Genomic DNA, 14,048 nt, shown 5'->3' on the forward strand with positions numbered 1-14,048 from the left:
TTGTACCAGGAATAAGAACATTTACCCTGTTTGAGAAGGAAAAGTACTGCAGACGTATGAATTCTGAACTGCTTTCAAGTCTCAACGTTATGGTAGTATAGAAAGACAAGAACAAACAGGGATCCAAGATCCTAAACTACTTCCAAGTCTGAAGTAATAGGAGCACAGGGAGATAACGGACAACAGGGACTTATTGATGGCAACTAAGAAAAACATATTTTGCCAAAATGAAAATTTATTGAGGCTACAATACCACACACTCTCAAAGAGTTCGGCCATCTATTCAACTACGGGCTGATGCACAGACTCAGACAAGTCTCTTCCCCCTGTTTCAAATGGCAAAAATGCGACAGAGACTGCTGAAAGAAATATCATTGCCAAGATCAGAATGACTGCTGCTGTTTGATGGCAATCACTGACCAACGCAACGGCAACAAGAGGGCATAGCATGCCACCAATTCTTCCTATAGAAGTTGTAAGCCCGACGGCACTTGCTCTGATATCAGTAGGATATACCTGCCAACAAAGAAGGATTGTAAACAATAATAACCAGGATGTGAAAAGATGGCAATTAGAACCACCCAACTATTAACAAGAACTACCCAGGATTGTAGTGTTATGTTGCAATGGCCAAGAACAGCATAGATTGACAAGAAGGGTATTAACAAAATGTATGAATGACAAACTTTATATCAAAATCTCACATAGATCCATGCAAAATCACTACCAAATACTTGTTTCAATGCACCCTTCTGCGAAACGAGGAGTCGAGGACTCGTCATATCAGGTATCATCACCATGCCATGCCTCTCACAATGAAATATTACTGATATGAAATCAAGAATAAGAGCGCCCTGAAAGGAGATTTGATTTGCTTGTGTGTTTCTTACTGTGCTTAGCAGAACATTCAAGGGGACAGAGAGACTTCAAATTGAATAAATATGCATGTTTACAGAGGGAGGCAGGCCAAAGACTTACCTCTGGGGCATAAACACAAGCAACTTCAAAGGTAGCTGAAACAAACATGCGTGCTCCAAATAACAGAGCTGTAGTCAATACTCCATTTTGTTGGACTACTAGTGGAAGTAGGAGTATGAAACCTAGAGTAAACATGATCACCATGGAGACTTTGCGACCAACTCTGTCCACTATAAATGCTGCTAAAACAAGTCCAGGAACCTCTGAAGAACAGAACAACTTCAAGTCATGATAACCACCAATTGCCAGCTATTAAGCTAATCATAAAAAATTTGTGGTAAAATCAAAATTTCTACCTGCCAAACTTGTAAGAAAGACATTTATATAAAGGCGAGAATCCTGGCTTCCCACTGAAAGGAAGGTGATTGATCCGCATTTATTTACCATGGAGCTGAGCTGAGAAGTCAGCAATATAACGCCATAATATGAGAATGTGTTTGCAAAATATAAAAACCACAGTAGAAGAGTTGTTCTGATATATTTTTGTGAAAAGAGTGATAGTAGGGTTGGCGGCCGGCATCTATTTCTAGGTTCAAGTAGTTCGTTCTGCGAAGAGGAAAGCAACTGTGTCTCTCCCACAAGAGACAATCCTTCATCCAAGTTCTTGACTTGATCAGAAACAAGGGTATCAGAGGGAAGTTCCATTCCGTTAAGCTGTGCTGCTTTCTCCAAAATTTCATGTGCTTCTTTCAGTCTACCTTTTGCACTTAGATACCGTGGAGACTCGGGTACACATTTGTAAAACAGAAGCACAAGAAAATATGGCACAGAAGACAGCACAAGTAGCCACCTCCATCCCCATCTTGGCATGACAATCTGCAAGAAAGGAGGTGAATACACATCAGAACTTTAATACTGTAAAGCCTGATTAATCCACAACTGATGAAGGGGGAAGTCTATATTCTAAAGGTCGTTTTTATTTATTCAGAGATCATGCATTGCCCTCCCTTTCTTTTCTTTTTTGAGCCGTGTAATACTTGTGGCCATAGATAGGATTCAAGGAGCATTGGACATTAGCAAATCAAGTACTTTGAAGCTTAGGCACCTTTGTTAGATTTAGGTCAAGTTTCCCTCCTAATGTAAAATCAGGATACTGGGAAGAAAACTTCTCCCACTAACCTTCTCAATCTTGCAAGGAGAGAACAATTCCTTGGTGGTTATAGGTTGTAAGGTTAGAAGGAGAGTATAATACATTTCACCCAATCTAAGCTTGTCACAGCAAGTAGAATATAGAAAATCATTATGTTTAACCTCAAACAGATAGAACGTAAGAAGGTAAACAACAAAAGAGAAAAAGCATTTGACTAAAAGAATTTAGAAATATAGGCACACCCATGCAAGAGACGCTTCAAATATTGTTCCAACTGTCCAGAAACTTGAGAAAACCATCATCCAAGAACCTCTGTTTGAAGTAGGGACAAACTCTAAGAACCATGATGTAAATAAGTATCCAGCTGCTAAACCAATCCCAGCAAAAAATCGACAAGTGACGAATGTTATGTAATTTGGTGAGAAAGCGCTCAACAGTCCAGCACCGGCACTAAGTATAGCTGCCCCAAGAAATCCCTTCCTAGAAATGGTAGAAAAGGCAAGCAAAGCCGAAGGAAGTGAACAAAATCAAAGTTTACAACAAACAGTACATTGCAAGATCTATAGCACACTGCGAATTGTTGGTATTAAGTCAACCACTATTGGAAGACTAAATGCTTTGCCAAAAAAGAAAAGAATATAAAGGAACAGAAATCCTATCACTTCAGGAATGAAGCTCAGACGTAGTATAAAATTTTGAGACTGGAAGAGATAGGGAGGGGAGTAAAGAATGCCTACTTTCTTCCCCAGTTGTCTGATATATGACCCCACAAATATGCGCCAATCAACATGCCAGCAAAAACAACTGTTGATATGAGGCTTTCTTTACTAGAAGAGAGTCTCCATTCAGACTGAAGTACAGGTCCAATGAAGGAGAGAATCATCAATTCCATTGCTTCTGCAACCCATCCAAGTGCACCATAAAGAAGCAAAACCGTCTGGAAATTTCCGAAACCAATAGTCGAAAGGGCTTCATCCACCGTATGTACAGAGCTTGGATCTCCCATCTAAAAGCCAATTGGCATAGAATATCAGCAGTACACTCGGCAAGAGGAAGAAACAAATTGAGAATTTTTCGTTGCTGCATGCAAAGCTAGGCTAGCTTTTCTTTCAGTGCTTAAGAATCAGTAAACTTAGCTGCTGAAATGTATGTTATATGAATGCATTATGTTGTTACAGTATTTCAGTGTGTATACAGAGGTCCAGTGCCGCATACTTGAGCTTGAAACTGTACCCTAAAATGTTGCAACACATTTTGAAAAATTTGATACCACTCATGCACATTTCAAGCTGATGACTTTTTGCCCTTTACAATGACAATATTTAAGGCATCATTTCTGTTACTCTTTAACACCTGAGGGCCGGAAAAAGGTGCTGCAAGTCAGCAACAAAAGTTCAAGCTGTTGATGAGTTAAACCGTCAGTCGCTTGACTTAAAGATCTACAACTTGAGCTTGGTTTATGATCTTACAATTTGGGCTGGCTACCCAAAGCACTGGCAATCTGCACTTGGAACTCAAACTATTTTTCTGTAAAAATATGCTTGGAAGTTGGAACGAGATTTCAGGAAGAAGAAAAAAATGGAAGCTCCACTGTGTTACTTCAGTATCTGTGGTACTAGTCTGGAATTCCTCCATGTACTGTAAAGCTTTTACAATTCAAAGTAAAACAATAACAAAATAGACACAATTTTAAGAAGTGACAATTTCAGGCTAGGTGAAAACTACGAAAAGAAGACTCCAAAAGCATCATCAAAGTTGCAACTTCTTTACCGTGAAAAATTTATTTTTTGCTGCATGCAACACCACTTAGCAATCAGGAACGGGCCTCCAAAAACTGCACTAAGCCTGTAAAGATTAGAAGCAATAATAGAAGTAATGAGAGAGACAATTTACGTAGCCTCAAATTCTTTTCAAGTAATAATCCTCCACAACACCTGAAAAGAGATAAATCTGTAACTATACAGAAGAAAGGAGGAAGCTTCACATTTTAAACTGGTTTAAATAGCAAATATAGAATCCTACAAAGACAAGAAAGCAGAAGTTCAATCAAGTCCTTCAAAAGCATATTTTCTGACCTAAACAGCTGATTCAGTTGTCAATATTAATTTGTTCAATAGCCTCTTTGACCTTAACGATTCATGAACTGAACAATGGCTTTAGAAAGATAATATGTACTTGTCTACTAGGATTCCAATGCAACAGTTTCAATATTCATGATACATCCACCTAAAAATATCTAACAGAAGCCATTACACAGGACATGTTACAGAGCTCCTGAACATCACCAGAAGTAATAGATTGTTCGTTCTACTGGAACCATTAAGGGAGGAAATAAAAGATCGAACTGCGGATGCATCGATAGAGGCTATTACCAGGAGAAAAAAAAGCAGCTGAAATAAATCCCACTTAAACTTAAAAATCAATGTTCTTGACTCGAGTCTCTTGAACCCTAATAAATCTCTTACTTGAAGTTCCCAAAAAAAAAAAAATTTCCCTCCCTTCCTCAATAAACCGATAAAGAATGAATCTTGGAGAGGATGGTCTCAGCTCTCTAATGGGTTGACCAAGAAAAGCCAAGAGTAGCAATTTTTGTTGAAGAGCATCTCAATTCAATTGCATGTGGAAGAACAACTTTCAGGATTTTGGCTCACCCTTCTTGACAAATGGATGGAAAAAGAAGAAGGCAAATTAACAATTGATCAGTCAATTCTGATTCTAATGCTTTCGTAGCAAATTTGTTCTTGAATACATAGATTGAACAAGGATCAGGAGCTGGCCTTCTCTTACAGGTTGTCCACTTGTACTTTGCCAAATGTTTGTATGATTGGGCAATAGAGTCAGGGAGTCATAGGCCCATAAGGAGTACGAGACTTTTTTGGAGCAGAATATTCATCATAGACAAAAAAACAAAAAACAAAAAAAATCATAGTCATTCACTGCCTTGGGACCCAGAACTTTCTAACGAATGGCACGAAACCAACGAAAGTCATTGATTGCTATCACGGGAGTTGCTCGTTTTGAACTTGACGGCTGGCTTTTGAGGCAAACCTGAAATTCAGGATTAGTAATTTAATTCTGATTTTTTCGTTGAAAAAGTTGCTAGTTTTGAAATTTTTGTAAAATAATGTACTCTCTCCGTCCCATTTTGATAGTTCTGTTTCTTTTTTCACACAGTTTAAGAAAAAGTAGTTAACTTTGTTGGAAAAGTAAATTTAGATTGTATTTTCCTAAAATATCCTCACATTAAATATGGTACAATTTTATGGAAACTTGAATTGATGATAAAAAAAGAATCAACTCTCATTAAATAGAATAGGTTTATAGTAATAACTACTTATGTACAAAACAATTGTTTCCATCACGAAATAATAGTAATTGGAAAGACTGGAACTTTTGATTTGCGAGACTTTAAAATTTACTAGTTATTTCTAGCTAGTTGTCAGAGTCTCAATCTTATCCTTTTATCACTACCACTAGTAATAACTCATGTGTTTTGCGTGTGGATATATTTTTTCAAGATATCCTATATTTTAAATTTAGGGTTAATTACATTTATCTCCCTGTAATTTGATCATATTACCAATCAATCCCTGTAATTTGTCCAAATAACGGTCTCACCCTTTGAATGATCAAACATTTAACAAAAACCCCCTTAATGCCTAAAATGCCCTTATTGAGGCCATGTTGCATTAAAAAAAGAACATATTTTTATTTTATTAACCCTTAAATTTATGTACAAAACTATGATTATTAGCATAATATAAACTAAAGAACTATATAATGAACAAAATTAAATAACTGATAATTGTACAAAATGTTTATTGTGCATTTTACAGTTAAAAAATTTCTGAAAATGGAAGATTATTATATTTAAACTAAGTTGTTAGTATAATATTGACTAAGAAACCATATAATAAAACAAAATCAAGCAACTGTTACATGTAGAAAATGTTTATTATATACAAAGCAATTAAAAGTTTATTGAACTCTCAAAATGGAAGATTATCATATCTAAACTAAGTTGTTGCATATTTTTCTTGGATTGTGGTAATAAGGGGAGGAAATCTTCTATGTTGTGTCAAACTAGTATATACAACAAAACCTGAACAAAATACGTACTAAAACATTATGATTTGGATACAACAAATTTTGTTCAATTTAAGTAGCTGTAAACCTTTTCTGTTATTTTTTTTTAATAATTATCCATAATTTTTTTGAAGTTTTCTTAGTCAATATGACATATTATAGTGAAGTTAATCATTAATTTAACCTTTTATTTTCTCATTAATTTTTTATAATGTTTTGTCTTCTTATTAATGTCATGATTTTCTTCTAAACCAATATGTATATAAATTATAGTTAACTTTAATTATTATGCATAAGAATATAATAATTGGAGATAATTTTAACACATGCAATGATTGGAGATAATGAAAATGATTGGTGAATATAGTTGTATATGGACAGCCTTTAATTTTAATTACCAACATTTTTGAGATGTAATTTCTTGAAACTTTTCATTTTTTTTTTGTATCAGTGTCATGGTTGAAATGCAATAACTCTAATTAAAAAATATGAGGATAATTTAGGCATAACAAAAACTAAGATCAAAATATGTTTACATTTACACTCCCTATTCCCAAGACTCATCATACCTCTTATATAGTAATGATAATGGTATTTAAGCCTCTTAAGTACCTTGATTATGTGTAAGGATAGTAGGCATAAAATACATGCCATGTGAATGCATACATCAATATTAATTCTTTTTCACTATTTAAGCATTCTTTAAAATTAACTTTATTTTAAAAAAAAAAAAACAACTTAACTCCGTCCTAACTAGGCAACACTCAGCCAAATAGTATGTGTGATTATTGCAAATAAATTCAAAATTCAATTAGGAGCAATCATATCATCTACAATTACCTTTACACTAGAAACTAGGCTAAAATTTCTAACTCTAATCTCCTACTTAAACTGTCATTAATTTCTAGTTTGCTCTTCATAATGTCAAATATAGCACTTTTTACCTTGTATTATTGATCAGCATTTAAGGGTGAAATGAAAATTAACCCTTGAAAGTTTTAATAATTTTTAAAGAGTAAATTCTCCCTACGTTGTCGATGATCCACTCTACAATGATGGTTCACCATATTGCGCTACCTTATTAATAAAAGGTTAGCAACCTGTTCTAACTTGTAACTATTAACTATTATCAAATAGAATAGTTTTCATGATAAAAATCTCGTTTAAAAATCCCACAGCATTCATCATCAGTAGTAATTCAACTCTCTATTTCTACCTCTTCTTGTCTTTCATTTGCAGCCAAGTTCCTCTATTGATCGGCTGCAAAGGTGGGAGGAGAGGTTAGACTTCTTCAATCTTTTCTCCCTCTTTTTTTTTTTTTTTTTGAGCACCTTTCTCCCTCTTTTAAATGTATGATGTCTTTTCATATAAAAATTGTCATAGGGTTTCATCGATTTTCAACAATCGAGCAATGAAAACTGCAAAATAATGATAATACAGGGGTGCAAATTACAATTAATCCCAGAAAAATTGTATCATGACTCAAATATATGTAGTGGTTAGTGTCCATAACTGTTTTAGTGTCTACAATTTTAGAAAAATAAGTATGGAAAGTGTTTTTAGCAAAAATTATGAATAGCAAGCTTCTTTTCAAACTTGTGAGGACATTTTAGCGAATTGCTTTTCGCAAGAATAAGGTGAAAGATCACTGAAATTCTAAAGACAGAATGTTACAGTCAACTGCAGACATAATCTATCTTTCAGATCAAATTCCTAAACAAAATAGGCAAAGCAAATTGTAATGCGTGTTTATTAGGTGATGAAAAATGGAACAAATACATGTCTTACCAACATGGGATTTTAACAGAGAACAATAAAAGCTAGGGTGGAAGTCAATTTGGATTGTGCTCAACTTCGGAATCCATCATTCATGATGAGGGAAAAAATTGTCATCTTTTTCTTCCATCAATGTCTGTTGCCAGCAGGTATACAAGTGGTGCATTTACCAATCTTTTGTGATATCATGAACTCTTGCAGCCATGGCAAAGGATAATCTACTCCTCATTCAACAAGCTTGTGGTGTCACTCAATCCTTTTCCACCAGTCTCTATAGGTAAGAAAAGCATACAGAATCCTGTGAGAAGTATCACAGCCTCAAAAAGAACAATTGCTGCTGTTTGATGGCAATCCCTGACTAAACCAACCGCTACAAGAGGGCATATCATTCCACCAATCCTTCCAATAGATGTTGCACTTCCAACACCAGTTGCCCTCACTGAAGTTGGATAAACCTGTAAAATGCAAACAGATTTTAAGTGTCATTTTCTGTTCGTTGAGATCTATTTTCTAACCTTTGCTTCCAGGTCAAAGTGGCCCAAACTAAGGGATGAAAGTTGTGGAAGTAAGAAGAACTTACTAGAGCCCTTTTTCTTTACGTTAGGCCGAGCTAAACTCAAGTGAAGTTACTTTTTTTGTTTTTTCTAGGTGCTAGTGTGCTACGAGAAGCTGAGACACAATTCTTTTTCTCTGCTTCAACTTCTTGTAGATAATTCAGCTCCATTCAAGAAGGAAGGGTTCTTGTTAGTAAAATTCAAAACTAGGAAATAAACTTCTGGTCAAAGTTCATTATTTCTTTGTCCTTGTTTCTGCAGATTATGAGTTATTGAATTTCATGAAATATCTGCTGTTCACTTATAATGTATTTGATATTACTCTCCTTCATTTATCTTCATTTAAGCAACAGAAGTCAAATTTTTGATAGATAATGTTTGCAAATGAAGGCTTAGTCTCAAGTCCAGTCTGCTGCATATGAAGCAACAAAAAGAATCAGCAATGTGAAGAAGAAAAAGGTTTTGATGTTTACCTCCCTTGAGTATATAACAACAGCATTGGATGATGACATAACAAACATGCGAGAGCCAAATAATAGAGCTGTTGTCAGAATCTCATTCTGATGCACAACCAGTGGTAGAAGCAGAATAAAACCCAAAGAACATAAAATCTTCATGGTGAGCTTCCGGCCTAATCTGTCAAGAATTGCTGCAGATATAACAAGCCCGGCTAAATCTGGGAAAAAAAAAAAGAAGGAAATGTCATTACGATGTAAGCATATTCACAAATCACAATACAGGTATTATAATGGACGGGCAACAGCGTTAGTTCTTAATGTTGTTCAAATTCTAAGGAGCAAATGTAGGATAAAAACGAATTCCAGAATGTCACCTGCAAGAGATGTGATAAATACATCTCTGTAGAGGCTAGCATCCTTTGCACTCTTCAAAAAGTTAACGGTTGAACTACAATTGATTTGGTTACTACTCAGCTCAGATGTCAATAATACAATTCCGTAGTATGAAAATGTATTAGAGAAGTATAGAAACCATAGGAGAAGAGTTGTCTTCCTTAGTTTTGATGAGAATATCATAAACAATGATGATAAGTAATTTTCTGGGCTGCACTTCCTTTCTCTTGCTGAAGACAGAAGAGAAGTATCTAATAACGGATAATGTTCATCTATCTTTGCTGTTCGATCTAAGATAAGCATTCCAGGAGGAAGTATTGTCTTGTTCATGGCTGCTGCTTTTGCCAATATCTTCTGGGCTTCCTCCATTTTTCCTTTCACACAGAGATACCTCGGCGACTCAGGTGCAATCCCAGAAAGGAGGAGTACAATGAAAGATGGTAATCAAGATAAACCTATTAGCCATCTCCAACCAAATCTTGGCATGATGATCTGCAAGCAAGGAGGGAGAACTTTAATGGGAGTAATATGTATGTTAAAGCAGAACAATTGAAAAATTCTTCATTCCTGGAAAAAAGGGAGTTTTTATGCTTTGGGAGCTAAAATAAACAACATGCACTAATTAATAATTTCAATGGCCACCCAAAGATAGCTACTTTCTTCTTTCAACAGTGAAATTAGAACTCAGAAGTGCAATTGAAACTAAGAGGAAAACAAACTATGTAACAAAAATAAGCTTTAGCAAAAGATGCAATATATACCCATGCAAGTAAAGCTTCAAGTACTGATCCAAGGGACCAGAAACTTGTAAGTGCGATTACCCAAACACCTCTATTAGCTGTGGGAATGAACTCCATAAACCATGCGGCAAATACTTGGCCCCCTCCTACACCAAAACCAAGCATACAACGAGATACCAAAAATAACTTATAACTTGGGGATAAAGAGCTACAGATTCCAGCAACAGCCACTACTATCATTGTACCAATAAAGGCTTTCCTGTGAAAGGTGGGAGAGAGAGAGAGAGAGCGAGAATCCATTAATGATCAGAAAGACCATAAACTGAAGTGAAGGAGAAGAAATGCCATACTGTGCAAAGAAAGGAAAGCACCTAAAGCCAGAAAGCTAGGAATTTCACACATGTTTGGCTAAGCATGATTCAGCTAGATACCTTGAAGAAGGTTGTGGTACTTTTGCTAAATCACATCATTACTTTAGGACGCTTTGTTTAGGACGGATGTGATATAGAAACACCAGAGAAGCCAAAATTTTGACTCCATATTCCTTAGTAATGTAGTTTTGATTCCCTTCAAATGGAAATACTAATAATCAAACTGCAGACTGAATTGAAGACAATAATCAACTGAAAATAAGAGAAAAGCACATTGGTGCACTGTTGCAGTATGTTAATGGGAACTCTGTCCCATCTGCATTTGATTTGCAATATGAATACTTTAAAATAAGTTACAGGAAATGATGAAATAAGTTTCACATGCCAAAACATATTTAGGGGATTTTGTGGTCCTTCATGAAGTATGTGTTGCCATCAGCTTCTCTCTTGAATGCAGCCAAAAAAAAAAAAAGATTAGGAACACTTTGTGCTTCCAAAGGAATGCTGTGTCTATGAAAATCCACTTTATGTTTTGAAGAACCCCATTAAATAACAGATAAGAATTGCACCACAAGAACAATACTAGGCACAAGACGATATGTGATACAATCCCTCATACTCTATAAAGTGTTTTCCTGTGGTGTTGAATCAGTATAAACAGTAAGTTTAGCTTTTGATCCACAAAATTCGCCTTACTACAAGGTAATTTTATATACTTTCCAAATCTGTGCCTAATTGTTATTTGAGGTTGTAATCAACTAATCAGAAACTGGCCACTGCAGGACATGTCCTGATCCATGTCTAGCATTTTTTAACTCCTCCATCTGGTTTATCCTGATGCTGCTTTCAGCAGTTCTGACATACTATTTCTGTTGTCTTGGTGAACCAATGCGTTTAGTCTCAGATCAGCTCAACTGGTTCCAATATGTGCATTTTATTTTGTAGGTATTCTCCTTTAAACTGGTGGCTGTCACCCTTATGATATATTTTAGTTGGAAAAACTGTATTTCCTTCCTTAATACAATCTTCTACAGTTATTAATGAGAAATTGGATATTCTTTGTACCAGAGTTCTTCTACCTATAAGGAAATTTGCATTTAGTAAGAAATGAAATCTGCAGAAGCTTCACCAGGATTTGTTGACTTCACAACCACAACATTGTTGATTTCTTCTGTTTTCTTTGGGCTTTAGTCGAACAGAAATTAAATTCATGAATTCATCCCAAGTTGAGAACCAACACTAACATCTATGGTACAGCAGTAGCTCCCATGCTTTACTGAAGTCTGTGTTTCAGTTCTGAGCAAGAGCATCTAATAGGTTTCTCATCACTTGTTAAACAAAATCAACTCTTCTGTAATTTCACCTCAATTAGAAATGTTTCCAGATATGTAAAGTGTGTAGAAGGATCCTACCCCAAAAAAGTGTGTAGGAGGAGTTTTGTCAGCTGTTGCAACAGCTGAAAACACCGGCACATTGCAATTATTGGTGGGAACTCAGAAATTAGTTCAACAAATTTTAGATAATTTTCCTTGTATTGAAGAAATATTGAGGCAGATATCCATTAATACAACTATTACTCATAAGTTAAGCAAGAAGCAAGTTGCAACATGTGTCGCTTTCCGTCAAACATCAGAGACACTTGTATCTGAAATTGTGAAAAGAATTATACAAAACTACCTTCTTCCATATGCATCAGATATGATGCCCCAAAAGGAACATCCAACTAGCATACCAGCAAAAACCACAGATGTTATCAAGCTTTCTTCAGCAGGAGAGAGTCCCCACTCAGATTGGACTGCTACTCCAACGAACGAGAGAATCATCATTTCCATTGCCTCTGAAATCCAACCAAGTCCAGCAAAAACCAGTATGAGCCCCTGGAACTTCCCAAATCCGATCACAGAAATTGCTTCCTCTGGAGTACAGCCAATGCTCTGATCCCCCATCTAAAGAACCAAAGAAAAGATAATTAGTGATACGAAGAGAACAGCAAGATTTACTAGTCAGATAAGGCAGAGCCAAGAACTCGAGAACAAGAGTTTCAATCCCCTTTTTCTAGTTAAACTATAAACCATGTAGATGTACTACTCAGGTTTGAGGTCATATCAACACCCAAGTGATACACTAAATTCAATGTTTCTGTTGCATAAAATGAATGAAAGGATAGTAAGAATCACCCTTCCAAGGGTGCCAAACTACTCCAAAGCCGTAATCGTTATATGCATAACCACCTAAACAATTAGTTCACGCTGACCATGTTGCAACTAAAAATTCACCAGATGCTTAACAGACCATTTAATCCCATATTTGGTGCTTGATTTCTAGACTCTTTCACTAATCCAGATGGTGCTCGCACCCACCAAACAGCAGAGAAGCTCAGGCTGTCTACCCTCACAAAAGCGATCCCATTATTTAAAAATCTTGCAGGCTTTCTGCTGGCAAGTCTATGAATGATTTATCGTACAGGTTAAGAAGGATGAAAAAACGTGAAAACCTAGTAATCAGCAGCTTCTAGTGCTGATTCGCTAGTTGCAATTTAAACAAAACCCTGGCAAAGCAGTTCAACCTACCAAGTATTTATCATGTAGTACAAGAATGCCATGTGGTTAAGCATATGACTTCATGTACATATTCACCATGGCAAAAATCCTAGTAAACTAAAGGTAAGAATCATCATTCTTTAATCAATTCGCAGAAAAGAATACGAGCAGAATTATAAATGTACCATGCTCCCGATCAACAGGGACAAATCCATAACTTGGCTAATCCTCAACATGCAAAAGCATTACCTCAATTTCTCCGCCTATTGTTGTTGAGATTTTCTTTAATGTAGCAGTTGCAAACTGCGAAACCTGGGATTCCTCACAACTTACAACTGCAATCCCACTAATATATATGCATGATCATTCAATACTAGATGGAATTCAATAACGTAAAGATAAAAGTACTACTTATAAAACATCACAATTCAGGCCTCCAGAATTCTACTTCAATTTGTAGGATGGCCCTTTTTGCAGCTCCACCTACTGAAAGCGTTTGCATGACCAGATACTGAAGAGGTCGCCATCATCAGATTGCTGCATAATCCAATTGCTTGAAAGTTTCAATCGAGACTCATTTGACCAGTTGTAGTGTGTAAGGAACAACAACTCCTTCATTGCTACAGACGAAATGATCAGAGAGTATGAGAAGTTAAACTGATCTTTTAAAATACTTAAATCTGTAGAACTTTGTAAATTTAAAATAACCCTTTGATGTCGAAAAATAATCCATGATTTTTCTCACCTTAGACAATAGAATCAATTATTCTTTTCTTGTTTGTTTGTGTCAATGTAGCATCGGTTGCCAACTCAAAGCCAGATAACAAAGTTAATTCGAGATCATAATTATAAGGCCTAACGTTTCGAAGAAAAACATAATATCAGTAATCAGTATCATTCATGAGCAATGACAAGTCTTGACTTACAAAATTCACGGGGGCCATCATTCATATATAATCAGAAAAAAGTACCATGAATTTTGTCCATTTTCTTTTTATAGGTGGTTTCTGTCTTTAGTTAGGATTAGTGTATTGGACAGCATATAACTTGTATCAAATCAGT

The 14,048-nt window shown here is 35.7% G+C and overlaps 1 protein-coding gene and 1 pseudogene across 9 annotated transcripts; both read right to left on the reverse strand.

Annotated features, from left to right (window-relative positions):
* Positions 1 to 29: 29 nt before the first annotated feature.
* On the reverse strand, positions 30 to 4,861 carry LOC113691562 (organic cation/carnitine transporter 7). 9 transcript variants are annotated; one of them, XM_027209761.2, is made up of 9 exons: positions 4,441 to 4,726; positions 3,839 to 3,913; positions 3,538 to 3,714; positions 3,422 to 3,467; positions 2,806 to 3,074; positions 2,311 to 2,548; positions 1,275 to 1,794; positions 979 to 1,181; positions 30 to 516 (listed from the first exon to the last, which is right to left on the reverse strand). In XM_027209761.2, the coding sequence occupies exons 5-9, from the start codon at positions 3,072 to 3,074 to the stop codon at positions 280 to 282; spliced, it is 1,467 nt and encodes a 488-aa protein (XP_027065562.2). In that variant the 5' UTR covers positions 3,422 to 3,467; positions 3,538 to 3,714; positions 3,839 to 3,913; positions 4,441 to 4,726; the 3' UTR covers positions 30 to 279. The 9 variants fall into 9 exon arrangements, with proteins under 9 accessions (XP_027065562.2, XP_027065556.2, XP_027065560.2 ...); XM_027209755.2 differs by having other exon boundaries at positions 3,422 to 3,569; positions 4,720 to 4,861; XM_027209759.2 differs by having other exon boundaries at positions 3,422 to 3,569.
* A 3,016-nt stretch (positions 4,862 to 7,877) lies between these two features.
* LOC113692223 (organic cation/carnitine transporter 7-like) lies at positions 7,878 to 13,222 on the reverse strand (annotated as a pseudogene).
* Between the last annotated feature and the right edge of the window lie 826 nt (positions 13,223 to 14,048).

Source organism: Coffea arabica, chromosome 6c, assembly GCF_036785885.1.
Source record: "Coffea arabica cultivar ET-39 chromosome 6c, Coffea Arabica ET-39 HiFi, whole genome shotgun sequence".
NCBI classification, from domain to species: Eukaryota; Viridiplantae; Streptophyta; class Magnoliopsida; order Gentianales; family Rubiaceae; genus Coffea; species Coffea arabica.